The sequence below is a fragment of the Galeopterus variegatus genome, unplaced genomic scaffold (genome assembly GCF_000696425.1).
Source record: "Galeopterus variegatus unplaced genomic scaffold, G_variegatus-3.0.2 Scaffold297, whole genome shotgun sequence".
Taxonomy (NCBI): Eukaryota; Metazoa; Chordata; class Mammalia; order Dermoptera; family Cynocephalidae; genus Galeopterus; species Galeopterus variegatus.
Genome location: NW_007726408.1, coordinates 257,645 through 285,130, shown reverse-complemented (window position 1 = coordinate 285,130; position 27,486 = coordinate 257,645). Strand labels below are relative to the sequence as shown.

The window sequence follows — 27,486 nt, the reverse complement described above, 5'->3', positions numbered from 1 at the left end:
CCGGTAAAAAAAAAAAAAAAAAAAAAAAAAAAAAAAAAAAAAAAAAAAAAAAAAGAGGAGAGACTGGATACAGGGAGATTGGGTTGGAGGTCAAGTCAGGTGAGATATCTTGAAAGGGACAGTGGAAACAGGAGAGGATAGCTTTAAGAGATGCTTAGGACATCTATTTGACATTACCTTGTGACTACTAAATATGAGGGATAATACTTTTTTGTTCTGTAAAATTCCCAATTCCTTTGAAGCCTAGTTTTTCTGTCTAAAATGAAATCTTCGTAAATCTATCATTTTCTGTACATATATAGGTGGTATTTTATGTTTCTGAGTTTGAGTATACTCAGTATAAGAGTAGTTTTCTCAAGGAAAGAGCTTTCTTGTCATTTTTTTTAACACCCTGGTACCTAGAACAAAAGTAGGTCTATTCAATCAATATTTCCTGAATTGAATCATGGTGTCCCATTTATAGTTTTTAGTTAACTTTTAAGACATAATTTAACAGACATAATTTTGCTTGAAAATACTATTGCAAGTTTTTTTTGAATTTTATCTGTAGGTTGTAATAATAAAACAACAACTAAAAAACCCTTTTGATTATTCTTAAAGGTGTCAGTCTTATTCTTTGAGGGTGGATTTGAGTTTTAAAGATAACCAAAAGACATTCAGAACCAAATATATTAGTTAATAAAATAATACTTTTTAGTCCAAAAACAAGTCTTGAATATAGTATTTCTTTTCTTTTATTGTTCTTAAATCGACCCTGAAGCAACATTGTTAGTCGATAGTCATTTAGATATATTACAGGTACCCTTGAAAGTAGTTACTTTAGGGATATGCTTTAGGTATGGAAATCCATACTAATAGACACATTTTATAAACACATCAGTATCTCTATTAGGTAAAGTCTTAACCATCTATTCTACTCCATGCTGCCATGCCATACTACCAAACCACACACACCACACTACACCACACCATACTGTACCATACTGCACCATGCTGTGCTGTACTGTATCATTCTATACATCGAGTAACTATGGTATCAGTATCTTAGTAGTTTTGAGGTTGAATATGATTCTAGTTTAAACATTAAATTGAGGTCCTTACAAGATAAATAGATGTATATGTACTCATTTATCAACCAGATCATATTTAGATTTCCTTAGTAGCAAAGACATGCATTACAGCAGATTTGTATAATTTAGTATCCAATTAAGGACAATATATTGCATCAAGTTATGTCTCAAGTTTCTTTCAATATAGTACTGTCCACTTCCTCTTCTTTTTTTATAACAACTTATTGAAGAGATTGAGCCAATTGTTTTAATAAAATAATAACAAAGACCCAGTTATTTTGATAAAATATCATTTGACCTGTTCTTTCTTGACTTGGTTCTAGAGGAAATAATGCAAAGTTCTTTAAGAGGGGACATAATTGGGAAGTGTATAGAAGAGAGTAATTAGGAATATAAAACTACATTGGTAAGAGCAGTTAGAGGAACGGAGATGACTTAATCTGGAGAAGAGATGACTCGGGGGATATGAAAACTCTATTAAAATCTACTTATTTATAACTAATAACAATAATCATACTGAACAATATGGAAGAATTAAAAAGTATCAGGCATTATTTGAAGTGCTTTATGCATATTATCTCTTTTAATTCTCACAGCAACCCATAAGGCAGATATTCCTTTTTTTTCTTCTTGACATTCTACAGGTGATGAAACTGAGGCATAGAGATGTAGAGATTTTTAAGGCTACACCTTGTATAATGCAGCCAGATTTTCTACCTATGCAGCCTGATTCCCGAGTAGGCATTTTAAAATACATGTTTGTACAACAAACGTATATTGAACAACTGCACTTGGAACCCTTTAGGTCTGGAGATGATTTGGGAACCATATTCATAATAATTTTACTTACATATTATATTGTATAACCAATTTTTTTGACTCCCAGTTTTTTCAATGGTTTTGGGATAGTTCAGCTACAATGTAGCTTAATAAGCACTATGTTTTCTTTAAATAACTTAATACTATTCTATAGTCTTTAGAGGACTTATAATAAAATGGCATGCTGTCTGCCATTGTAATACTGAAACTCAAATCTTTTTTCCCATTATTATTCCAGCAGCTCTTTTATGCCTACATTTCATATCTGACCTTTTTATATTGTAGTCCAAATAACTTTAAGCTTTTCTCAAGTTGCCCATTGTTGCACAAAAATCTTCTAGCATCTTAAAGCACAGCCTACTCATATACAAAAGAGATTGTTTGCTGCAGAAAATTCCTTCACCACAGTAACTGATTGCTACTTTAAATTCAATGAACATCCATACATATGTATTTATTTTATATTCAATGATGAGCTATTTTTATAAAGTCCTTAAGCTAGGGGTTATTTCTTTGATAAGGAATGCTACTAGAAAAAAATACATGTGTATTGTGGGGTTAACTATGATAGTGTCTAACAAGTGACAGTCTGTTTAGCTTAAATGTTGGTAAGAAAAAGGATTTATTTATTTATTTTTGTTTTTAGGCATGCCAGAAGAATCCAGGGAGGATGCTGAATTTCAACGCAAGCTAAATATGGCTAAAAAACAATGTTTCAGGAATGATATTCACAAATTGGTCCTAGTGGCTTTGAACAGGGTATGTTGAACATACCCTGCCTTTTAGCTTTTATATTGTTAACTAGAATATTACATTTGGGAAACTAGACTTTTTTTTTTAAGTGTAAGTTTTCCATTGTTTGTTTACTGTGATAGTAGGAAGTCATGTGGCTAGAGATATAAGATGACTATGGGTGTATTGGGAGTGAAGCTAAGTGTACTGTCAATTGTAGACTTAGGCAAGGTTCTTTTTGATTGCCAGCAATATAAATACACTGGAGTTTGCACAATCAGAGAGAGAACCAAAGAGTTAGGTGTGCAGGTAAGCCTTCTGAGCGATGTCAGGAGTTATGGCTGCTGTTTCTGTCTTTCTTCTTTGGCTGCTTGTCTTTCTTTCCTGGTCACTGGTAGAAAGTTCAGCCAACAAAGACATACTAGGTACAACATTAAAGTCTTCTTTGATGTTTCCCTGTGCTCGTTTTCATTGCTGTCCCTAGAGATAACCTCTGAAATGGTTTTATATGCATTGTTTTTTCCCATTTTTTAGGCATTTACATATCTATGTACATTTGCAAAATACATTCTAAACCATCAATAAATCATACTAAGTCTGTAAAAAGGAGAAGGGAATCACATTTATATCATGCAATGCAAAAGGTATTGGTGGAATTGAGATGGTGTGGAAGTTTAACATAAGATGAATTGGTTTTTTATCAAAATATATAAAAGTAAAGATGTAAAGAATGATTAGGGCTAATGTTTATATGAAAGGAAGAGAGTATTCAGAGTAATTAATGGAAATGATTCCTTGTGATTTGGTATACTTTGATAAATGTCATGAATTAATTACAGTGGCCTCCAGAGAGATCTCCTTTAAAAATTCAATTTAAACTGAACTTTATTGTATAATTGTCTATGATATGTTTGAATGTTTTGAACTTAAATCTTAATATGATTCTCGAGTATACCAAGACTATATAGTATAATGGGTTAAATTTAATTCCAGAAATATTTGTTGAAAATAAGTATGTGGAAGGAAGTGGTTAGGCCTTGGGAAGACCAAAATGAATATGTTTCATAACCTTCGGTACAGATTTCATAATCTTATGAGGGGAATAATAACCATGCATAAACCAGTTGTTCTAGATTAGCACTGATGGGCCATACTAGTTTTGTGAACATATTCTAGGAACATAGAGGAAGAAGCAGTCATTTTTATTCATGGTAAGTGTTGGTGAGAAGAAAGAGGTACAAGGAAAGCCTTATAGATAATGGTGATTTCAGTTAGCTGACCTTTTCTAAGGTTATTGGGTATGAGTGTGATACATTGAAGAAGATGGAAGTCAAGAAAGCCAGTAGGTGCTGTAATGTGGAGAAAACCACTCAGCTCCTGGGTTGCACTATCTTTTGCTACATCACAGGAGAAGCGGTTGAGAACTACTTTCTTTCTCCCCCTGCCAACCCCTGAGTAATGACACACAGCATCTCATGAAATAGTGACTATCAATTTGGGGTGGGGACTTAAGGTCATGGGGGAATAGAAGTGACATCATTTTATTTCAGAAAGTTCCCCAGTGTAATTCTCCTAATCCTTCACCATAGTTAAGAAAAAATGATCTAAAAGATGAGAGTAAGTGATTTCTTTAGCTCTGAATTTCTGATTGCATGTCTCACTCTGAAAAAAAGGCTACAAAGCATCAGAGGTTTTAGGTGCAAATATTGCAGACACAATGAAATGAATTACCACTAATAATAAGTCTAAACTTGGAAAGTAGAATTCCATGAAGGTAGAACTTGAGATTCAACTCTAATTTACAAAGCAGAGACTAAGAAAAGTATTTACTAAAGCAAATCCATGTGTGAATATATACAATTCTAAAAAAAATTCAAGCTGAAGTTAAAATCTGTGTCTGGCACATTGTTTTTTCCATATAAATGATCTTTTTAGCTTTTCTACAGATGAAAACTTTCATTCACCAGTTCCCAAGAGATCTATTTGTCTAGTATTGTTTCTGGAGAACAAAGTAGAAAATAAGCTCCTCCACATTTTGGCTGCATCTGTGTTTTGTATGCGGTGACACTGCTGTTCACTTCAGTCAGGGAACCCGGTAGAGTAAAACCAATCTTCTGATGAACACAGTTCAGAGAACCTGTGGGCTTCACAATATCCTCGAAGCATAATTTACCCTGCTTAAATATTGAAGATATTTATTTTAGTTGTAAACAATATGTAGTCAAACAAAGAGCTCCTTTGCAAAAGGAATAACAGCAAACAAAATTAAATTACATACGAGTAAAGTTATAAAAGGATTACAGGACATCTGTACAGAACACTATGAAAGTTAACTTGAGGTTCAAAAGAAGAGTTGAGCATATGAAAAGATACACCTTTTTTGATGAAAAGACTAATGTTTTAAAAATAAATATTAATCTAAATGAATCCTTACTAAAAATAACAATAGTATTGTCTGGAACTAAGTAAGCTAGTGTAAAATTTTAATGAAAAATTAGTATGTATGAATAACCAGGAGTATTTTGGAAAAAATAGGGATAATTCATATGGCCTAACTCCAACAGATAATCAAAGGTATTATAAAGCTTCAGTGATTAAAATGGTGTGATTCTGGCACTGGAGGAGATAGATGAATGCCACATAATGGTGGCTCAGGAAATGACTGAAATGAAAATGTGCAATGATATGACAGTCCCTGGCCACTGGGGGAAAAATAGATTACTCAATAACTTGTGTTGGAACAACTAACTCTCCAGCCGTTTGGGGAAAGCAAAGGAAGTTGAATATTTATCTTACTCTTTTTGCCAAAAAACATTACAGATGGATGGTAATTTAAAGGTAAAAAATGAAGTTGGCATATGGCATATAAGAAAAAGGTTCTCAACTATAATCACTATCAATGTAAATTAAAAAAGAAAAACCTTGTTGGAGGGAAATTTGGTAATATCTACCAAAATTAAAATGGACATGTTTTCTGATCAGCAATCTGACTCTAAAAATTTATCATACAGAAGTACTTGCACATGTACACAAATTTTTTAGACAAAAATGTTCATTGTGGCACTAGCTATAATAAGAAAAATGTGGCAACAAACTAAATGCTTACGTAGTAATCGTTCCAAATATCTTGAGAGCTCTATCTTCTGGTGATGCTGGAATACTATTTTGTAGTTAGGTTGGAGCATGTGACTAGTTTTGCCCAAGGAGTTGTAAATGGAGGTTATGTTTGTCATATCTGCACCAAACGTTTTAACAGCTGTTGTGGCATCTTCCAGACACTCTCTCAGGCACTACGCCCTGCAGTGTTTGAGACAGTGGTTGCTTTATCAGCAGAGGTCCTTGAAGGACTGTGTTGAGCAGTGGCCTCTCCTGACCTACAAAATACATGAATCATGAGCAAGAATTGGACCTATTAGCTTTTCAGCCTATTTCATAATTTTGGGATTGTTACTGAAGCTTAATTTAATCTGTCCTGGCAATATAATGCCATCAATACAGACAAATCAAATCAATTATACTGCTTCCAAATTATGTAATTCTATGTAGCAATTAAAAAACAATGACGTGATACTCTTCATGTACTGCTATGGAAAAACCTCCAATTTTCCATGAATTTGAATGTATCTTCCAGGTATCCATTTTTTTTTCTTCATGTATGGTAATGTATGCACACTTTTCCATGAAAGTATATTTCCACTTCCTTAACTCTTCTCTCTCCCCACTACCATCCAGTTGTAGAGAATTATAGTGTTTGCTTTTATAGCTTTGACTATACAAAATTTTGTAATAGCTAAGTTGGTGGGTCCTGTCCTACAGACTGTGCACCCTAGACAACTTCCTTAATGTCTCAGTTTCATTATGTATAAAATGGAGATAATAAATGGTTTTTCACTTAGCGTTATTATGAAGATTTTATAAGATAATTAATGTAGAAGTGTAAGTACAATGCCTAGCACATAATATGCACAGAATACATGTTAATGTTATTACTACTGTATTTAAAAGTATATTTTGACCCTTGGCTATAAAAGATGAGATAATCATAGTATTTACACTTCAACCATCTCTACCTGTTTTCCCACTGATTTTTGTTAAATAAATTGATTCCACATTAACAGAGTATATAACATTTACATTCAGCTCTATACCCATTCCTAAATTTGCTTTCCTCTTATTCCTACAGTTATTTAAAGTTAATCTCAAGTCCTTTCATTATAGTTTTTCCATTCATCTTGTTGTCTGAATTTCTTTTAAAAAGTTTTATTCCCTGAATATTTTAATGTTTATAATGTTTTTTATTAATGTTGTTGTTGCCTTTATATTTGGACTCTTGAAAAAACAGTTTTGTTGGTCTCAAAATAGTGTGGTTTTATTTTCTTTCCAAGACTTTGTAGGCATTTCACTGTGTTCTAGTACTGAGTGTTTTAGTGGAGAAGTCTGAGATCAGCTTAATTTTTCTGGTCAGTTTTAAATGACTTGATATATTTGCCTGACTGCCCAAAAGATTCTTTATTTTGAAATCCTGCCACTTTGTTAGCATATGTCTCAATATTAGTTCTGGGATATGGTATCCTTGTTCTAGCTATACATTCAATCTTTTATTTTTTCCTGGAAAGTTTTCTCGAATTGTATCTTTAAATGTATATTTTTTTCTGTTCCAATATTTTAGCTCTCTTCTTTGGGGGCACCAGTCATTTGATGTTGGGTTTCTTTTGCCTTAATCTTTTAATATTTCAAAGAACAATCTTGAGGCCACTAGTTGTCAGATTGCTATTTACTCGTGTAGAAGCGACATCAATCCATGCATTTATTTTATCTATCAAGAGCAAAGATGGAATTTAAAAGAGGAAAAGGATAAAGGGAGAAAAAAACCCCACAAATTATCTGGGAATAGTTAGATTTTTTTCCCTTCTTTGGCTAGTCTACATAGCTGGCAGCTAGGAAAGAGGCCAGTGGAAACATCTTTCTCTTGAGCTGGCTAGCTCACTCATTAGAGAAATCATTTCAATTACTTTTGGATTCTCTGAAAAAACTTGAAAAGTTTTAGAGCACAAATGATAGGATGTCTCTAACAAATGTTTGTAGATGGTCTTCTGTTGGCACCTCCAAAGTTTCACTTCGAAAATACTTGCTAAGCAGAAACTAGTAAGTTGATTTTAATCCCTATTTGAACAGCAATGTAATGAATCACTACTTTCAAGATGGAGCATTGGGGAAGAGAAGGAAAGCCCATTGTAGTCTTGTAAATACCATAATATTATACATATATGATACATATGTGTATATATTAATTTGTTCAAATTTACTAAACTATTAAAAATCAAATACCCTTATTTTTAATTACCAGTTTATTTAAGCATGAACAAATTCTCTTTGTGTGTAGACAAATCACAGATTTCCTGCTGCAAGTTATTAGTCACCATTGAACTGGACTAAAGGAATTAGAGACTAGGGGAGCTCAAGGAAGAAGGAGCAATAGTTGAGTAGAAACTTGGTAGAGGTACAGATATTGAGGACAGAGATGTGTGCTTTATAAATATCAGTTGATACCATTTTAGCACCAAAAATAAGACAATGATGCATTTTGAGCTTAGGAACAAGAACTGGCTACATAATTTGTGGGGCCTAGTACAAGATGAAAATGCAGGACTTTTTGTTAAAAAATTAGTAAGGATGTGAAGATGGGGACAGCAGAGCATGACACCAAGCGTGGGGCCCTTCTAAGCCGTGTGGGACTGTGCAGGTGCCATGAGAAGCCGGCCTTGCCTGCCAAGCAGGAATGATGGTGCTGTTAGTCAGAAAGTTCAGAATGTCAATCTCCTTTTTTTTTTTTTTAAAGAACCTCTGAGTTTACAAGGTTGGTAGCAAGCAAAGAGAAATGTGGGCTTAGAGCTTAAGAGAATTGAAACATGTGCTTTGAGTTATCTTCTCAAAGGTCTCTTTCTCAGTTTTTTCATTAATAATAGTGTGTCTCCATCATAGAGTTTTTGTGAGAATTAAATGGATTCATCTACTCATATATGAAGTGCTGAAAAGAGTGTCTGGCACATAGCAAGTGTTACGGAGGTCTTGGCATCATTGCTGTTGCTGTTGATGTTATTGTGACTTGAAGCCATATTAGCGTATGGAATGCCATCCGTGAATAGAAGAATTTTAAGAAAAGAACTTTGGACAAAATTTGGAGTTGAAAGAAGAGATTATAAGGGAGATGGGCAAATGAATAGTTTTAAAGTTTGAGAATAATTAGGTGAGTACTGTGTCATAGAAATCAAGGGATGAGAAAGCAGCAATTAAGTTGTTAGTGGACTTTTTTCTTTGAATGGTTTTAATTCAAAGTGGTGAGGACAGAAGTCTGACTATATGAAATTAAGGGGCAGGGAGAATGTGGAGGTAGTGGGTGTAGACTTTTCTATTAATAAGTTTAGAAGTGAAGGAAAAGTGGTGGCTTGATGAAAAGGAAGACTGATTAAGGGGAAACTCTCTCCCAATAATTCTTAAGTTTTTCATCTCCAAGGAGTGTTTAGCTCAGGACCTGACCTGTGGTCATCACCCAGTGTTTATTGCATGGACAGTGAGTTATTGCATTTCATTTTCATAAAAGCCCTGCAGTATTAGGGATATTTTAGAGACAAGGAAGCTGAGACAGAGACCAGACCATCCCTCCGGGTTCACTTTGCACAACTTTGAATTTCTTTATATTCCTTGAATAACCCCTTACTTTCCACTTCTAAGTAAATGTTATCTCATTCATTTGTAATGGTTCTCAAATTCACAGAATTTAACCTATGTAGTTTACCCTAATTTAATGGGCTCCTAAACTGATGTACTATTCAGGGAGTTGGCAAGATGGAAATAGTGACAGGAAAAAAATGCCAAAGGAGGCAAGGGAACAAATGTCTTGGTGAAAGGATAGATGAAATGATGTCCAAGCCAAGCAGTGAGGGGGTGGAGATGGGCACAGGGCAAGAGACTGATGCTTCTGTCCAGTCCCTATAAAAACAGTGTTGAATAAAGGCAGCTGAGAGACAGTGAGGGACTAGACTGGGAAACGGATGAGAGCATAGAAGCGGGGAAGGTTAGAGGGCATAAGGTTTTGGTCAAAGAGGTCACATCAAAGCTTGAGGTCTGGCTTGAAGCTATTGCAGCTCTGTGATGTGCCTGTGGCGGAGGCAATCAGATCTTTGGAGAGGAGATACCCTGAAATAGGTATCAGCAAAACATGACCTGCATGAACGCCAAAATCCAGAGAAGAATAGCACTGTCATTTTTGAAAGGAAAGTTATGAGGTGGGCATTCCCATCATGGTGGAAGTTTGAAGAATGGTGGAAAATCAGAGACGGTCAGTGTAAGTTAGATATATGTTGCAGGTGTCATAAGAGGGGATGTGGGACTGTGATTGTCATATGATTGGAAAGTATGTTGGCTGTTTTCTTCTCAGACAATGAGAAAGGTGGCTTGGAAAAAGAAGTGGATTCTATTAGAATACCTGTAAATGATGTCAAGTCATCTGGAGGAAATTCAGATGAAGAGGTTGCAAGATGTCAGGATTAGGATCTTGGGCTTCTAAAGCAGACACATGTATATTCAAGTCCCAGGCCTGACACTTATTAGCTTGTGCTCTGTTCCCACATCTTTAAAGTTTGGCAAACCTATTCCATGAGGCTGTTGAGAGGAATAAATGAAATAAGACATGTAAAGCACTTGGAGTAAAGACTAAATTATCAATTAATATTTTCTATGGTGAGAGAAGCATTGCATTTTTCTGGTTAGGTGTGTAGGCTTTGGGATCAAACATCCTAGATTTGGTCTCATTTCTGCCGTTTATAGTCTGTGTAACTTTAGGAACAGTTACTCAACCCTTTTAACCCTCAGTGAACTCATCCAATGGGAATGATGTTAGTATGGATATCATGAGATTATTGTGAAAGGAAAATGCATATAAGGTATTTATTTAGCACAATGCCTGGCATAGAACGAGCACTCAATAGATGTTAAAACAATAGCTCTTGTCCTTAATAATGACTAAAAGTAATTAATAATATAGAAGACAGAATCAAAGATACTCATTTGGATTTGGATTACTGATTTACATTTTATCAGTCTATAACTGGCTTTAATTGAGGTAAGTAAACATTAAGGTCTCATTTTAACCGCAAGTATTCTTGAACCCCTTTTGATTTTAGTTTATTGGAAATCCTGGGATTCAGAAGTGTGGATTAAAAGTACTTTCTTCTATAGCACATTTTCCTGATGCATTAGAGATATTATCCCCGGAAGGTGCTATTGACTCAGTGCTTCACACACTGCAGATGTATCCAGATGACCAAGGTTGGTACAATTTGAATCCAGGGTTTAGAATAGATTTTTATAGGCCATTAGCTGTTGATTGGATAACTTAAAATTTTTTCTTCAGTTTTGAGATTTAAAACAATTAATTTTATTTATTTATTTTCTTTTACTCTCCTAGAAATTCAGTGTCTGGGTTTAAGTCTCATAGGATGCTTGATTACAAAGAAGTTATGCATAGAAACTGGACATCTGCTGGCAAAAATTTTGGTTTCCAGCTTACAACGTTTTAAAGATGTTGCCGAAGTACAGACTGAAGTATGTGCATTATCTTGAAGGGAATTTGGGAACTTGTGCAGATTTAGCTTTCAAAGCAGTTTGTATAATTCCCACTTTGCATTAATGGGGTACTGTAGTTAATTGAAAATCATTTATCATTTTGTAGTATTTTAATTATAGATGGTGAAGACAATTGAGTTGATTCTCTAAAGATGCAGCTTTTCATTATTAAATCTGTAAAATCAGCATATTTATTCGCCATTTGTCTTTCCCATAAAAGAGCAGAGAATGTGCTAAAGAAATTCCAGATAGTTCACTTTATTTGCTTAGATTTTAGATAAATAAAAGTTATAATTATTCTGAAGCTTGTTACTTTCTGTGTTTTATTTTGGACTGCTTACCTCTGGTAATTTTGCTTCTTGATTTTTTTTTTTTTTTGCAGTGAAATAATATTTTAAACATTTTTCACCAAGAAAAATTTAAAACATGATATGTAATAACTGCTTTTATAATGAACTCAGGATATTGGCCTAAGGTTCAGGGAAGATTAAAAAATAAATTCTGTTTCAGTTTTTTGTTTTTCTTTTTTAATATTAACAAAAAAGTTTCTGATTTGGTTGTGGTTTCTTAGTAATGGAGTTTGCATCTTTCATAAACCACACTCAGCAAGTATTTTCATAAATGGCAGCATTGACCAGGAATTAAAATATCTAGACTCTAATCTATACAGAAATTAACAATAAATGAGATGATGTGTATAGTTTTTTTTTAAATTATAAAGTGATGAACACAACATTCTTAGATTAAAAACAAAAATGCATTTTATAAGTCTGCTTCTTTTTTTTTTTTTTTTTTTTTTTTTGTCTTTTTTCGTGACCGGCAACGGATCGCAACCCTCAGTGTCGCGCCCGTACCGGGCCGGGACCGGCCACGGGATCGCAACCCTCGGTGTTGCTCCCACACCTCGCTCAGCCAGTGAGCAGCCGGTCTGTATGTGGGATCCGAACCCTCGGCGGGGGCGCCACCGCGCTTCCCAAGCGGCGCACTATTGGCAGTGCGCCACCGGGCCGGCCCTATAAGTCTGCTTCTGATGATGTGCTGCGGGCTAGGCTGATGAAAGCCAAGGCAGAATTGATGAAAAGTAATCCTAGGGAAAGGAAATGATTTTGTGCAGGTATGGAGCTCTCACTCTGCATCAATTCATCTGGGCATAAATTTTAGGATCTCTATAGTAGAGGTTACAAACTATTATTGACCAGTTGGATAAATCAAGTCTGCCAACATATTTTATTTGGCCAGTTCAGTCTTTAAAAGTTTTTAATTTGAATGATATGTGCCTTCCTCACATTTTTATTACCCACTTTGCTGCAGCATTCATTGGAGTTTGCAGGAACTTCTGCTCTAAAGGCTGGTGGACTACATGTCCCTCAGACATGCATAACTAAAACTACTTCTCTTATCAAATGTTAGCGAGTCTTTGAAGAAACTCAGCATCTTAAGAGCTCAAAATAATAATTTTAATATTATTTAGATGATATTTAATATGTTTAATAATATTTAGATGACTTCATTGGCCTATATTAAAGGTAATAAAATATTAAAGAAAGAGTTAAGGTGATTTTTGGTGAATTTATTCAAGCTAAATAATACTAAAGTCAAAAATCCAATCTTTTTTTTAAACATCACATGGGTGGAGAGGCCAGATCACTCATGGGGATGTGCTTGAGGTGGTTCTAAAAAGTAATGGTGTTCTATATAAATAACTTGCTACAAGAATGTAAACTTCAAAGTACCTTCAGAACTTGTCAAATAACCTCAATGTGGTTGAAATCTAGAAGCTTACACTTGTCTCTTTGATGTGAAAATTTCAGAAGATGGCAAAAATTTGTGGACTATGCCAGGCTCCTTTGAGAACAAAATTTGCAATCTTGTAATAAAAAGATCTGCTCTGCTGGCCTGTTTGATTCTGTAGCCCTGCTGATTCAGTTGTTCTAATCTTGACTAGTATCTGGCTTTCATCCTATAGGTAGGGCTTAAAGATAGCCCAATTTTAGAGGATTAGGTCTTTTTCCTCCTTTGCTAAGGGATGGTTACCTGGCAGTTTTTTCTCTGTGTGCCTGCAGTATTTCTTAGTAATGAGAAAGCAAGGAGTATTTACAGGATTGTCTCAAGATTTACAGCTTTAAAGTACAAACCCAATAAATATACAATATCTGGTTACTGTAAATGAACATCCTCGGGATTAAATATCTACAAACTCTCTATTTTACATTATTTATTTATTCTTTTTTTGGTTCATGATTGCTTATGTTATTATTGTTGTTTGATCATTCTTTCAGGGATTTCAGACAACCTTAGCAATACTTGAATTGTCCATATCTTTTTCTAAGCTGCTGGTGCATTATTCATTTGACTCAGTAATATTCCATCAGATGTCTTCCAGTATCATGGAACTAAAGGATCAACAGGTACAATGTTTTCACTTGCATGCTCAATGTTATGTATTTAGCTGATTCTAATTCTCATTTTTATCCTTTCTAGTTTCTAAACCTCTGTTGCAAGTGCTTTGCAAAATTAGCTATGGACAATGAATTAAAAAACATGATGCTAGAGGCAGCTTGTGATCAGAATAATAGTATCATGGTTGAATGCTTGCTTCTCTTGGGAGCTGATGTCAATCAAGCAAAGGAGGCAACTTCTTTAATTTGCCAGGTAAATATTCGAGGCCTCACTTTTGTCTTTATGATTTGATTCTGCCATTGTACAGGATCTTACTTGCATCCTATTATTCTTCACTGCAGAATTTCCCAGTTTATTGTTTCTAATTTGCAGTAAGATTTTAGATTCATAACATTTCGGAGGTAATAGGGTCCTTTAGGCATTATCCAGTCTAATCCTTCATTTGACTTGTTTGCCTACCTTGTTATATTGATAAATAAGTTTTCAAATATGTCTCTTACTATGTATCTTTATACAACTTGTTCTCCAGCCATCCCACACACAAAAACAGACTTTTGCTGTTTTAGTCATTTTCCAAGCATTTTCTCTGTTTTTAGTTTTTCTGCCTAGAAAGTTCTCTCAGGGCTCCTGCATGTGGCTATGCAGGCTGTGCACTGTATACCTTTGGGGGTGCCATTCATACAAACATCCCTTGCTGTTAGCTGCACCCAAGGTTGTATAACATTGTGGCTTTTACTTTCCTTCTCTCCTTCCCTTCTGAGCCATGCAAACACGTATCTGTCTGATTGTTCTATTCCTCCTTCAAAATCTAGTCCAAATTCTCTTCCCTCCATAAATCCTTCTCCACAACCCCACACCTCCAGACAAAATTAAGATTTTTTTTGTAAGTTCATGACAATTTGTGTGCATCTTCTCTATATTTTGTGAGTTGTATGAAAATAGAAACTTGCAGTGTTCATCTTTGTATCGTTCAGAATATCTCATTGCTTAATATGTGGTATGTATTCAATAAATATTCACTAAAATGCGTTATCTATATTTCAGATTTTTTTTAGTTGTATAAATTCTAGAGTTTACAATAGGTAGCACCATGTCTATTTTCTAGAAATTTAACAATATTTCTAACAAAACAATTATGTAGTGATTTAATATACTTTATTAAATAATCAGTGGGATAATATGTTTTCCAATAATTTACTTTTTAAGCCTTACTTTATTTAATTTTCCACTTGCCTATGGATTCAAATAATTTGTCAGCTGTAAGATTAAGTTGGTACTAATTAGTAATCAAGATAAAAAGAAACAGAACTTGTCATTTTCATGTACCATTATGTTTATGCATTAAAACCAAACACATAATCAGTTTATTTAAATTTAGTCAAATTTCTTTTAGGCAAGCATCATTTAAAAATCTCTATTATTAAAGATAATTAAATTATTTCCCTCAATAACTTAATATGTTTCTATTGTACATCTTTCGTATGTAGATCATTGCATCAATGTTACTTGGGGATGCCAAAGAACTAAAATGAAAGTTTTCATTAGGAAAACAACATACCTAAAAGCACCCGAATGCAATTGCACAACATTCTCCAAGGAAATGCTTTCTATTCTTTTCTCAGTTTGTTTAAATCTTTCTACACAAAAGGCTTTTCATTTTATTCTTCTTTCCATATTTTTTGGACTTTTTCTTGCACTTATTTTTATTGTCTCTTCTTAAAACAAAATCAGATCTTTTCATCCATGGATTATGTATTAAATTTAAGTAATTTATCCTAGTTTTCAGAGGTTTATTTGTATCTAGAAAATAGTAAATATTGATTAAATGTTGTGGAGAGATTTATTGAATGTACCTTATTTAGTGCCAGTGCAAAATAAAGTAATGAAGACTATTGATTCATTTACCAAGAGGTTGCATAATTAAGCAATAGTCAGAGCAAGAATGGAGTTAATCGTGTTAGACTTTCTGAGGAGAATTTAATGATGTAATGTACATGATTGATAGAGAAGAATATGGAACATATTGATAGAGAAGAATACTGAGCATGCTCAGAGACCTGAAGATAAGACATCAAATCATGATGGGAAAAGCAAGTATAATGAAGTCTGAATCAAAACAATATCAAACACTTCTGTGGTGCTCGTTACCATGTGGGCACTGCTCTGAGTACTTTGCACAATTTAATCCTCACAGCAACCTTGTAAATAAGCCTGGTATTATTCCTATTGTACAGATGAAGAATTAAATAACTTGCCTAAGGACACTCTCCTGTTAAACAGTGGAAAATCTGCATCCCAAGTGTCTGCTTTATTCTCTTGGCTATGCAGCAGATTCATAGTAGTGGTGGTGGTGTTGGTGTTCATTCAGTCCTGAATGCTAGTTTAAAAAATTTGGTTTTGATTGGGGGTGCATTAATTGTACATTAGAATATGGGAGAGAAGATTGCAAAGGATAGTAAATTATACTTTTGATAATTTTAAATTATATTCTGAGTTTTCTTTATTATTATTTAAATATAAAACTGTATATCCCTGAGCAGTGCTTTATTCCTGTTATGAATTTGAAATTAATTTCATAAAAATATATGTTATCGAAAGAGAAGGACTATGTGAGATTTAAAGTAATTATTTCTTTTTTCTTTTTGCTGGCATTTACTTCTTTTTTCTGATATACTTTCTTATATATCTCTCTCCTTATGGCACCATATGCCTAAAGTAAGCTTGGATAGTTTGGATCCCGTACGGAAAATTCTTTCTACAAAAATGTACTGAGCACCCTCTGTGTGCAAAGCACAGTGCTAGACAGTTAATAGAGAATATAAAGGGGGTTTCCTGTTTCAAAATAGCTTCTTTCTAAATGTGTGTGTATACTGGGGCTAGAGAGAGGATAAGACACAAAGCACTTAAGTACAAAGTAGGCAGTAAGTGGCATAACTTAGAGATAAAAGTTTGCTGAGCAGTAAGAGAAGGCATTTGTAAGTTCTTTTTACTTTATCCTCTCTACCTCCCTCTCTTTCTGTCTTCTTCCCTTCCTTCCTTCCTCCCTTCCTTTTCACTTTTCTATGGGCCTTTAAAAAGGATCTCGGTAATTTGCTAGCTACATTAATAGATTTCCTGGGCATTGTGCGTGGCTTCAGGAGTATAGATTGGATTGCAGTAGTGTCCGTGCCTTTACATTCTAGTGAGCAACAGGTACGTCTGGTTCACTGTGCTGGGAGCCTGGAAGAGGAAGGGTGTGTGGATGGGGAGTGTGGGAGCAGGAGACTTTGAAACTGTTTCTTCAAGAATAAACATCTTTAATTGTTTGAGGAACTTCCATACCATTCTCCGCCCCTACCATATGACCCAGCTATCCCACTGCTGGGAATATACCCAGAGGAATGGAAATCATCAAGTCGAAGGTATACCTGTTCCCCAATGTTCATTGCAGCACTTTTTACAATAGCTAAGAGTTGGAACCAGCCCAAATGTCCATCATCAGATGAGTGGATACGGAAACTGTGGTACATCTACACAATGGAATACTACTCTGCTGTAAAAAAGAACAAAATACTACCATTCACAATAGCATGGATGGACTTAGAGAAAATTATATTAAGTGAAACAAGTCAGGCACAGAAAGAGAAATACCACATGTTCTCATTTGTGGAAGCTAAAAATAAATAAATAAATAAACACACAAACAAATGGGGGCGGGGGGAGAAGTCAGAATAACCACAACAATTCCTTGAACTGTTTAAGTCAAGTGAACAGATATGACGTGGGGGTGGGTGTGGAGAGGAACAGGTAAAGGGGCATGAAAATCAACTACAATGTTTATTGAGAAGTAAAATAAAATAAAATATAAAATAAAAGTAAAAAAAGAATAAACATCTTTTTGCTAGGAAAGAGCGGAGGAAAGCATTTGAGGCAATAGAAATAGCATAAATGAAGGTAATGAGGTTTGAAAAATTGAATGTTGTGTTTGGGGAATGTCCTGGAGCAGACAGATTTTAGAAGATTTTTAAACAGGTTGGTGACTTGATCGTATCACTGTAGCTGCTCTGGGGAGAAAGGGTTGAAGGTGGGTGGGTGATCCTAGAGACTGGTGGGCATTAACCCAGTGCCATTCAGCTATATAACTGTTCCCTCAAATCCCTTGGACACACTTTAATTCTAGGGAATTCAAGAATGTCCCCTGACGTCATTTGCCACCCAACTTGGCACCCTAGATCTTAGGATCTTCTTTCCTTTCCTTTTCTTTTTTAATCCTTAATTTTAGGTGACAGAAAGAATACACGCTTTGAAGCCTGGAGATTTAGCTTCAAATCCAAGTGTCTGTCACTTACCAGATATAAGGGTTTGGACAAATCATATATCTTTTCTAATATTCATCTATAAAATGGGGCTAATAATTTCTATGACATGGAGTTTTTAAAAAATAAGGATTAGAGGTTATGTGTGTACAAATTTTATGTGTCAGTACTTATCTATTATTTATTTCTTATCTATTATTTTGACATAGTCAACCACACTCCATCACCTTTGAGAAGCTGGTCTTGAGTAGGGCCAATGTGATATGCCACAGGTTGCTACGTCTTCTTTTGGCTTGCTAAATTCACTCTAGTTTTTGTAGCACCTAACATGCTAACCCATACTGAACACACGCTCTGAAAACATCACATTCAGAGGAAGGTAGGAGGCTGAGAGACAAGGTATATCTTTGTGGAAATTTGGATTCTTGTCCCAAAGAGCTCAGGAAAACCAGACATGAGCGATGATTGTTTTTTGCATGTGGCATTAATGAATTTTATAATATTTATGTTCTCATTTAGTTCTTCTATGTCACAAACAAAGGCAGGGCAGTAGCATTTACTGTGTTAAGAAGCTAGTTTCCCAGGTATCTTCTAATGAGCCAACCGAAGCCCAGAAAGTGTAAGGAACACGCATGATGGGTAGAACCTGGATGTAAACTCAGGTCCCAGCTCCAAGTCTACGAGATTTTTCTCCATGCAATGTTGCCTGTTTCGTGATAAGTGACTCTCTCTCTTTTTTTTTTTTTCCTTTTTGTCTTTTTTTTTACTGACCGTCAACGGGACCGCAACCCTCGGTGTTGCGCCCGCACCGCGCTCAGCCAGTGAGCGGGAACCGGTCTCCACATGGGATCCGAACCCTCGGTGGGAGCGCCGCCGCGCTCCCAAGCGGCACACTCTCCAGTGCGCCACCCTCTCCAGTGCGCCACCAGGCCAGCCCGATAAGTGACTCTCAAGTGGCAGATTAATTTGATTTAGGCTACTCTGATATTTGCGGCACTGACTTTATTTTCCCAATCTATTTCAAGGTTAAGTTTTGCCTTATTTTATTTTGTTTCAATCTAAATTTGAGATGTAGAAATGAATCACACCAAGTTTGATACACCAGTATCCCCAAAGGAAGAAATACAGGTCTATAATGTGCTTCGTTTTTCTTTCTTCTTTAACAGGTATGTGAGAAAGAGAGCAGTCCCAAATTGGTGGAACTGTTACTGAATAGTGGGTCCCGTGAACAAGATGTACGGAAAGCACTGACAATAAGCATTAGGAAAGGTGACAGCCAAATCATCAGTTTACTCTTAAGGAGACTTGCCCTGGATCTGGCCAATAATAGCATTTGCCTTGGAGGATTTTGTATAGGAAAAATCGAACCTTCTTGGCTTGGCCCTTTATTTCCAGATAAGACATCTAATTTAAGGAAACAGACAAGTAAGTATCAGCCAAAAATATTTTGTACAATTCTTATTTTTAGTAGTATTTTTTCAAGTCACTAGTCTTTTAGTAGATATTCACTCCAGTTTGATGCATCCTAAGCAAAAAATATTGCAAAGGTTTGGATATTACTTTTGTACATGAAATACTGAAAATAATATTTTATTTAAGTTCTTCATGAGACAGCAAATATGTATTTTATAAAAACAGCAAAGTGGTGGGAACTTTCTGAGCGTTTGCTTTTCTTTTTTATATATTCTATTTTTTATTATGAAAATAATACATGCTCATTTAAAGAATGGGAAACTATAAGAATTATAAGAAAGAAAATAAAAACTTTTTTTTTTATCCTTTATGGGTTATCAATGCAAACATTTTTCCTAGACTTTATATATCCTTAAATATACATATGCATTTAAATGTATATGCAAAAACAAGTATACATATATACTTTGCATTTTAAAGTCAGTATATATTTTGTATCTCAATTAAGGATGTATTTTCTTTATACTTTCAAGTTAATACATGTTTTGTTCATATGATATATAATGGTGACAAATTTTCATCCTCTGATCACATTTCTGTCTTTTCAGCTCCCTCATTTACTCACATTAAATGTGTTTTTAAAGCTTGAGCTTCCAGCTTTCCCTCTGTTAACTCACTGCCATGCCCACTTCCTTCCCATAGTCTTCATGCTTCATGACTCTTCACCTTAAGGACTGTCTTGCGTTACTATGATTTTTCTGATGCAAAAATGTATCAATTGCAAATGCAATGATTTTATTGGCAAAAGTCCCAGTCCTGGACAGTCCAATAGTTTACATTTTTCTCACTTTTACTCCATATCTGAGTGCTGCTAGACAAAAGTATCCACCCATGCATATTGGTGCCTCTAGTTGCAGTCAGGCTGCCTTTAGCTTGGTTTCTTACACGCTTCATGTACTTTTACTTCCAGGCTTTTCCCAGTGTTACTCTCTCTACCTAACTCTGTTAACTTCGCTCTCACCTAGCTGTCTCTTCATTCTTCCCTCTTCAGCACTGTTGTCACTTTTTCTAAGAAAACATTCCTGTACCTGTGATGTCTGGAAGGTCCTCCTACATGCTTCCATAGCTTATACATGCACTTATCATAGAGCACTTATCATATTATGTAATTGTATTTTTCCTTTTTTATAATGTAACTTCTGGTAGATTATAAGCATCATGAAATTGATATCAATTTTGTCTATTCTTGTAACCTTAGCATCTATGACTAGTGCTTTGCACATAGTAGATGATTGTTAAATATTTATAATATTGGTAAAAACTAAAAATTGGTAATACATTATGTTGATAAGCGTATGTGGAAACAAGCACTTCAAACATTGTTGATATAAATTTAAATTGTCCTCTTTTGAGGACAGTTTGGTGATATCCATTAATATTTTCAGTGTACATACGTACTTTTTTGACCCAGCAATATACCTTTGGGAATCCACGATCACAGCCGTTTTCAATGTGCATGAGGAAATCTGTATAAGAATGCACATTAAAACATTGCTTATATGAGCAAAAGATTAGGGGGAAAAACCCGTAAGTATTCCTCAAAAGGAATTATTCAAATAAATCGTGCTATGTTCATGCAGTGGAATTCTTTGCAAGTATTGCAGGAAAAACATGTAGCAAATCTAAATGCCCTTATAGAGAATGCATTATTAAGCCAAAAAAAAAAAAAGGTCACAGAACGATGTTTTTAGTATACTAACACTGGTGAAAACTCAGTTGAGATATAATGGCCATAACTATTTGAATATGAAGGCACTATGTCAGGAAAAACTCCAGAAACAGGTTTCCTGGTTGCCTCTGGGGACTTTGGAAATTAATGAGACATAGTTAGATCCCACGTTTCATCACTTCAACTAGTCTCATGTGAACAACCTGCTTACTGTAATTGTTGAAGTCTGGTGAAGGGGAATTGTGGGCCCAGTGGAGAGAGATGGAGGGAGATTTCACATTCACTATTTTCCTTTTGTTCCGTATGAATTTTTTATCATTGCCAAGTCTTACCTAACTTAAATATAATAATATTGTTTGATTAATTGGAGGGTACATCCATGATTTCACTGGCAGCAAGTCTAAGTAAAGAACATTTTGGATTCACAGCTTTGAAACATTTTTCAGGTACTACTTGACTGAGTTACATACGCATATTATAATGTAAGCTGTGAGCTAAGAGAGTAAAATTTCAAAAAATCTTCCAGGCTATATGTAGAACAATGAGGACTCTGCCAACTAATTTTTTCATAATAGAGCATAATATAAAATGTAATTAAATAGCAAGAAGAATATTAACTTAAAAATTCCATTGAATTTCCCAGTAGAATGAATCACTCGGCAACGTTTATAAAAATAACCATATCATTTATTTAGCATCTTCTATGTGCTAAGCATTGTGCTAAACATTATATATGCATCATTTTATGTAACCTTTTGCATAACCCTATACTGTATCATTGTCATCTTCACTTTCCAGGTGAGGACACTGATACTTGGGGAGCTTATATAACTCACAAGTGGCCCAGCCTCTTTCCTGGATCAAATTAGTTTCATAGAGATTCAGTTTTGTTACTTATACCAAAGCTTTGTGTAAATTTTTGTGATTTTTAAAAAGTTTAATTCTCCACCTCCTAATTATATCACTATTTTGCAGTGACTTTGGAAGGAAGAATAAAAAATTGTTTAGAAGCATGAGACTATTCAAGAAACATGATTTATGTCAATGTTTGTTGATTTCTTAGTTGCTGGTGTATCTCTTTATTTTTAGATAAAGGATCTATACTAGCAAGAATGGTGCTCAGATATCAGATGAAAAGTGCTGTGGAAGAAGGAGCAGCCTCAGGCAGTGATGGGAATTTTTCTGTAGATGTACTTGATAAATTTGGTGAATGGACCTTTGTTCCTGACTCTTCTGTGGACAGCGTGTTCGGTCAAAGTGATGATCTGGATAGTGAAGGTATTTATTACAAAAATTGTTTCCTTTCTGCTTCACACTTACACACCGACTTTGAAGAATAGGAACTGAGACAAAAACTTGATTTAATTTATTTGGAAAAACTTAAGTAAAAATGTGTTCATTATAAGGAAACAGTTATGCTTACTAATTCCAGTTAAAGTAATGACTCAAGAAAGTATGTCTCTGCACTTCTAAGTCTTATGCCAACTAATCAGTCAATGGCAACTATTGCAGTGAAAAAACTCTGATTCATGCTGGAGCTGGAGTCCATGTTTGGTCATTGACTAGATCCTTTCCTAGCTGTGTAAGGCCCTTAACCTTGTTAAAGGTAGTGTTGCCGACCTTTAGGGTTACTAGAGAAAATGTATGTAAAGTGTATGGGACAGTACTTGGCAAATAGGAAGTGCTCAATAAGAAAGCACTTTTATCTTTATTATAGTTAAAAGTAAAATTTATATTTTAATTGCTAACTTGAGATAACTAAACAATTGATATATCAAGACGTGTAATGACAATGATTAGAGCTGACATATTTAACACAATGCAATTTGGTAGAAATGGGGCGAGGAGCTTTTTTATTAACATAGCGTGATTGAAAACTTTGAGTGACAGAATAAAAGTATTTGAGTGGGTAAAAAGCAAGGATTATTCCAAAATGTCATGTCTTAAGTCCAAGCATTTAAAAAAATCAACACTATTGAGATATAATTTATAGGAAATAAAATGCATTCATTTGAAGTAGATATTTTCATTAGTTTGAAAACTTATATATCCATATAGTCATCACCACTATCAAGCTATGCAACATTTCTGTCATCTCAAGAAGTTCCTTTATGCCTCTTCACAGAAAATGCCCATCTATTTCAGCCCATAGCAACCACTTAAATCTGCTTTCTCTCACTGTAGATTGAAATAATGTGTTCTCCAGTTTTATATAAATAGAATATAGTATACAGTCTTGTGTCTGGCTGTTTTCCAAAGTGGCTTTACCTTGTTGTACTCCCACCAGCAATACGTGAGAATTCTAGTTACTCTACATCCTTTGCAACACTTGGTATTGTCAGTTGATTTAATTTTAGCTATTCCAGAGGAGGTGTAGTCTTAACTCCTTTGCGTTTAATTTTCAATTCCCTGATGACTAATGACATTGAGAATAATTTTACATTCTTTTTGGTCATTTGTAGTTTTTCTCTGCGAAGTGTCTGTTTAAACATTTTGCTTTTAATTGGGTTGTTGTCTTATTATTATATTTTAAGAGTTTCTTATATTTTTTAGGTAGAAGTCATGAAAAATATAGGTACTGCACATAATTTCTCCCAATCATACCTTGTTGTTTCATTTTATTAATGGTATTTTTTCAAAGAGCAGAGGTTTTAAATTTTCTCCTATGTTTTCTTTTAGAAGTGTTAAAACTTTTAGCTTTTACATTTAGGTCTTATAATCCATTTAAAGTTGATTTTTGAGTGTGGTGTCAATGAAAGGTTGACATTTGTTTTTTTCCCTGTGAATATTCACTTCCAACATTACTTGTTGAAAATGCTATAATTCCTCATTGAATTAATAGCAACTTTGTTAAGTTTGATTGACCATATAGGTATGTTCTATTTCAGCAATATTAATACTGTGCCGTTTATTTATATCTTTATTCTTATGACAATATAACACTGTCTTGATTACTCTAGCTTAATAGAAGTTCTTAAAATCAAGCAGTGTAAATCCTCTGGAGTTCTTTTTCAAAATTTTTCTTACTATTCTGGATTCTTTGCATTTCAATATACATTTGAATCAATTTTTTTTATGCTGGAATTTTTATTATAAATAACATATTACTTATATAATATGAGAGGACTTCAAAAGTTCATGGAAAATGGAATTAAAAAATAAAAATTAAAGAAATAAACTTTAATTCTCAACATAAGCTCCATCAAATTCAAAATACTTTTGTAAGTGATGTACCACCCACCCTAAAGAACTGAGGGTCCTGGGAATTTAACCATGTGAATGCAATATTTTTTACATTATTAACTGGAGAAAATTAGGAGCCCTTTAAAGATTTTTTTAATAGTAAGAAACAAAAAGAAGTCTAAAGGAGCCAAATCGGGACTGTAAGATGAATGCCTAATGATTTCACATTGAAACTCTTGCAAAATTGCCATGTTTGATGAAAAGAATGAGCAGGAGCATTGTCATGGTGGAGAAAGACTATCTGATGAGGCTTTTCCTGCTAAAGCGTTGGCTAACTTTCTCAAAACACTGTCCTAATCAGTAGACGTTGTCATCTTTGACCCTCCAAAAAGTCAGCAAGCAAAATGCCTTGAGTGTCTCAGAAACTGCTGTCATGACCTTTGCTTTTGACCAGTCTGCTTCTGCTTTGACTTGGACCACTTTCACCACTTGGTAGCCATGGCTTCGATTCTGCTTTATCTTCATGATTGTATTGGAAAGGCCATATTTCATCTTCTGTTTTAATTCTTCAAAGAAATGGTTCATTATCTTGATCCCACTTGTTTAAAATTTCTGTTGAAAGCTCTGTTCTTGCCTGCAGCTGATCTTGGCACAACAGTTTTGGTACCCATCGAGTGGAGAATTTTCTCAACTGTAATTTTTCAGTCAGAATGGTGTAAGCTGAGTCAGTTGAGATGTCTGTGGTGTTGGCTGTTGTTTCTGCTGTTAACCGTTGGTCCTCTTCAATTAGGGCAGAAACGAGGTTAGTTTTTCCCCCACAAATGTATGTGGATGGTCTGCCACTGCAGGCTTCATCTTCAACATGATCTTGTCCCTTCTTAAATTGAGTTATCCAGTTGTAAAACGCTGATTTCTTTGGGGCATTGTCTCCACAAACTTTTCATAGAGCATCAGTGATTTCATGATTCTTCCACCCAACCTTCACCGTTAACTTGATGTTTGTTCTTGCTTCAGTTTTGGCAGAATTTAAGTTGCTCTGATAGGGGCTTTTTCCAAACTGGTGTCTTACTTTCCTCAATGCCTCAGACTAGATCCTGTTCAGATGTTATAACAAGTTACGATGAGTTTATTTTGGTGCAAAACAAAATTGAAATCCATGCATAGATTTTCGTAACACATATTTTTCATGAACTTTTTGAAGACTTCTCATATAATACTATAGAATTAATATAAAAATAATAATTTGGGGGAATTTATATCTTAGTGTGTTTTTTTGACATATAAATATGGCATATGTTTTCAATAACTTATCTTTTGACATTTCTCTTAATGTTTTATATTACATGTTTTCTGATACTATTGTAAATAGTGTTGTATTTTAATTCCAGTTTTCAATAGTTTTCTTCTGTTATATAGAAATACAATTGATTTATTTGTATATTACCTTTGTATCATGTGAACTTGCTAAACTCACTTAAGAGTTCTAGTACTTTTTTGTACTTCTGTAGGATTTTCTGTGTTTATAATCATGCCATTTGCTAATAAAGACAGATTTACTTCCTTTCTAATCCATATGTCTTTTTCTTTCTTGTCTTATTGCACTGGCTAGGACCTCCACTACTATATTGAATAGAAGTGGTAAGACTGAGCATCATTCCCTGATTTTTAAATTTAGAAGGAAAGCATTCAGTCTCTCATCATTACATATGGCATTATCTGTAGTTTTTCATAGATGTCCTTCATCAGATTGAGGAAGCTACTTCCCAGTCATCATTTGCTGAGCCTTTTTATCACTAATGGGTATTGGAAAATACTTGTGAGCATCTGTTGAAATGATTATATTTCTCCCATTTATTTTGCTAATATGATGAATTACATTGGCTGATTTTTTTTTTCCTTTTTTTCTTTTTTTACTGACCGGTAACGGGATCGCAACCCTTGGTGTCGTGCCCGTACTGGGAACCGGCAACGGGATCTCAACCCTCGGTGTTGCGCCCGCACCCCGCTCAGCCAGTGAGCGGGAACCGGTCTCCACATGGGATCCAAACCCTCGGCGGGAGCGCCGCCATGCTCCCAAGCGGTGCACTCTCCAGTGTGCCACCGGGCCGGCCCTTGGCTGATTTTTTTAATGTCAAACCAAACTCTCATTCCTAGGGTAAATATCACTTGGTCATGTTATATTATCCTTTTTATGTAGCACTGGATTTTATTTTCTAAAATTTATTAATGATTTTGCATCCATATTGGTCTGTAGTTTTCTTCTTCCTTGTAATTATGACAGTATGTTGGCTTCTTGAAATGAGTTGGGAAGGGTTCCCAACTCCACTATTTTCTGAAAGAGTTTGTATAAGGGTATTATTTCCTTCTCAAATGTCTGATAGAATTCAACAGTAAGTGTCATCTAGGTTTGGAATTTTTGAGGGGAGGCAGATTTTTAACTACAAATTTAATAAATTTAATAGATTTGTATTCTTGAGTCAGTTTTGGTAATTTGTGACATTCAAGGAATATGTCCACTTAAGTTGCCTGATTTATTTGTTTAAAGTTATTTATAATAATTCTCTTATTATCTTGTTATGTTTGTAGGATCTGTGCTTTGTCTGATCTTCCGTTTTTGATATTGGTTATTTGTGTCTTTCCTTTTTTTTTCTTGTTCAGTCTAGCTCAAGGTTTATCAATTTTACTGATCTTTCCAAAGAATCAGATTTTTGTTTCACTAGTTTTCTCTCTTGTTTGTGTTTCCTTTTTCATTGATTTTTGCTTAATCTTTATTAGTTCCTTATTCTTACTTATTTTTATTTTAATTGGCTCTTCTTTTTATAGATTCTTGATGTGGAAATTTAGAACACTAATTTTTGGATCTTTTTTATTTTAGTATATAAGCATTTAAAGCTATATATGTTCTTCTAAACACCACTTTAGCTTCATTCCAAAATTTTGATATGTTCTGTTTTCATTCAGTTTTTAAAAAATTTTAAGTTACTTTGTGACTTCTTTGATTCATGGGTTGTTTAGAAGAGTGTTGTTTATTTTTCAAATATTTGGATATTTTCTGGATAACTTTTTGTTATCTAGAAAAAAATTCTAATTATTTTTTTGGCCAGAGAACCTTCTCTCATGATTTCTATCCTTTTAAATTTATTGAAACATGCTTTGTGGACTAATGTATTGTCTACCTTGGTTATGTTTCATGTGCAACTAAAACGAAAGTATATTTAGC

General features: G+C 34.5%; 1 protein-coding gene across 1 annotated transcript in view; it reads left to right on the top strand.

The window, feature by feature from the left end:
* LRRK2 (leucine-rich repeat kinase 2) overlaps positions 1–27,486 on the top strand; it is a 136,051-nt gene that overhangs the window by 34,048 nt on the left and 74,517 nt on the right. Inside the window, exons 14-20 of the mRNA XM_008567142.1 lie at positions 2,536–2,648; positions 10,805–10,949; positions 11,089–11,225; positions 13,526–13,654; positions 13,728–13,898; positions 19,108–19,366; positions 22,173–22,361. Of these exons, the coding sequence (XP_008565364.1) occupies positions 2,536–2,648; positions 10,805–10,949; positions 11,089–11,225; positions 13,526–13,654; positions 13,728–13,898; positions 19,108–19,366; positions 22,173–22,361 (1,143 nt within the window). The remainder of the gene's footprint in view (positions 1–2,535; positions 2,649–10,804; positions 10,950–11,088; positions 11,226–13,525; positions 13,655–13,727; positions 13,899–19,107; positions 19,367–22,172; positions 22,362–27,486) is intronic.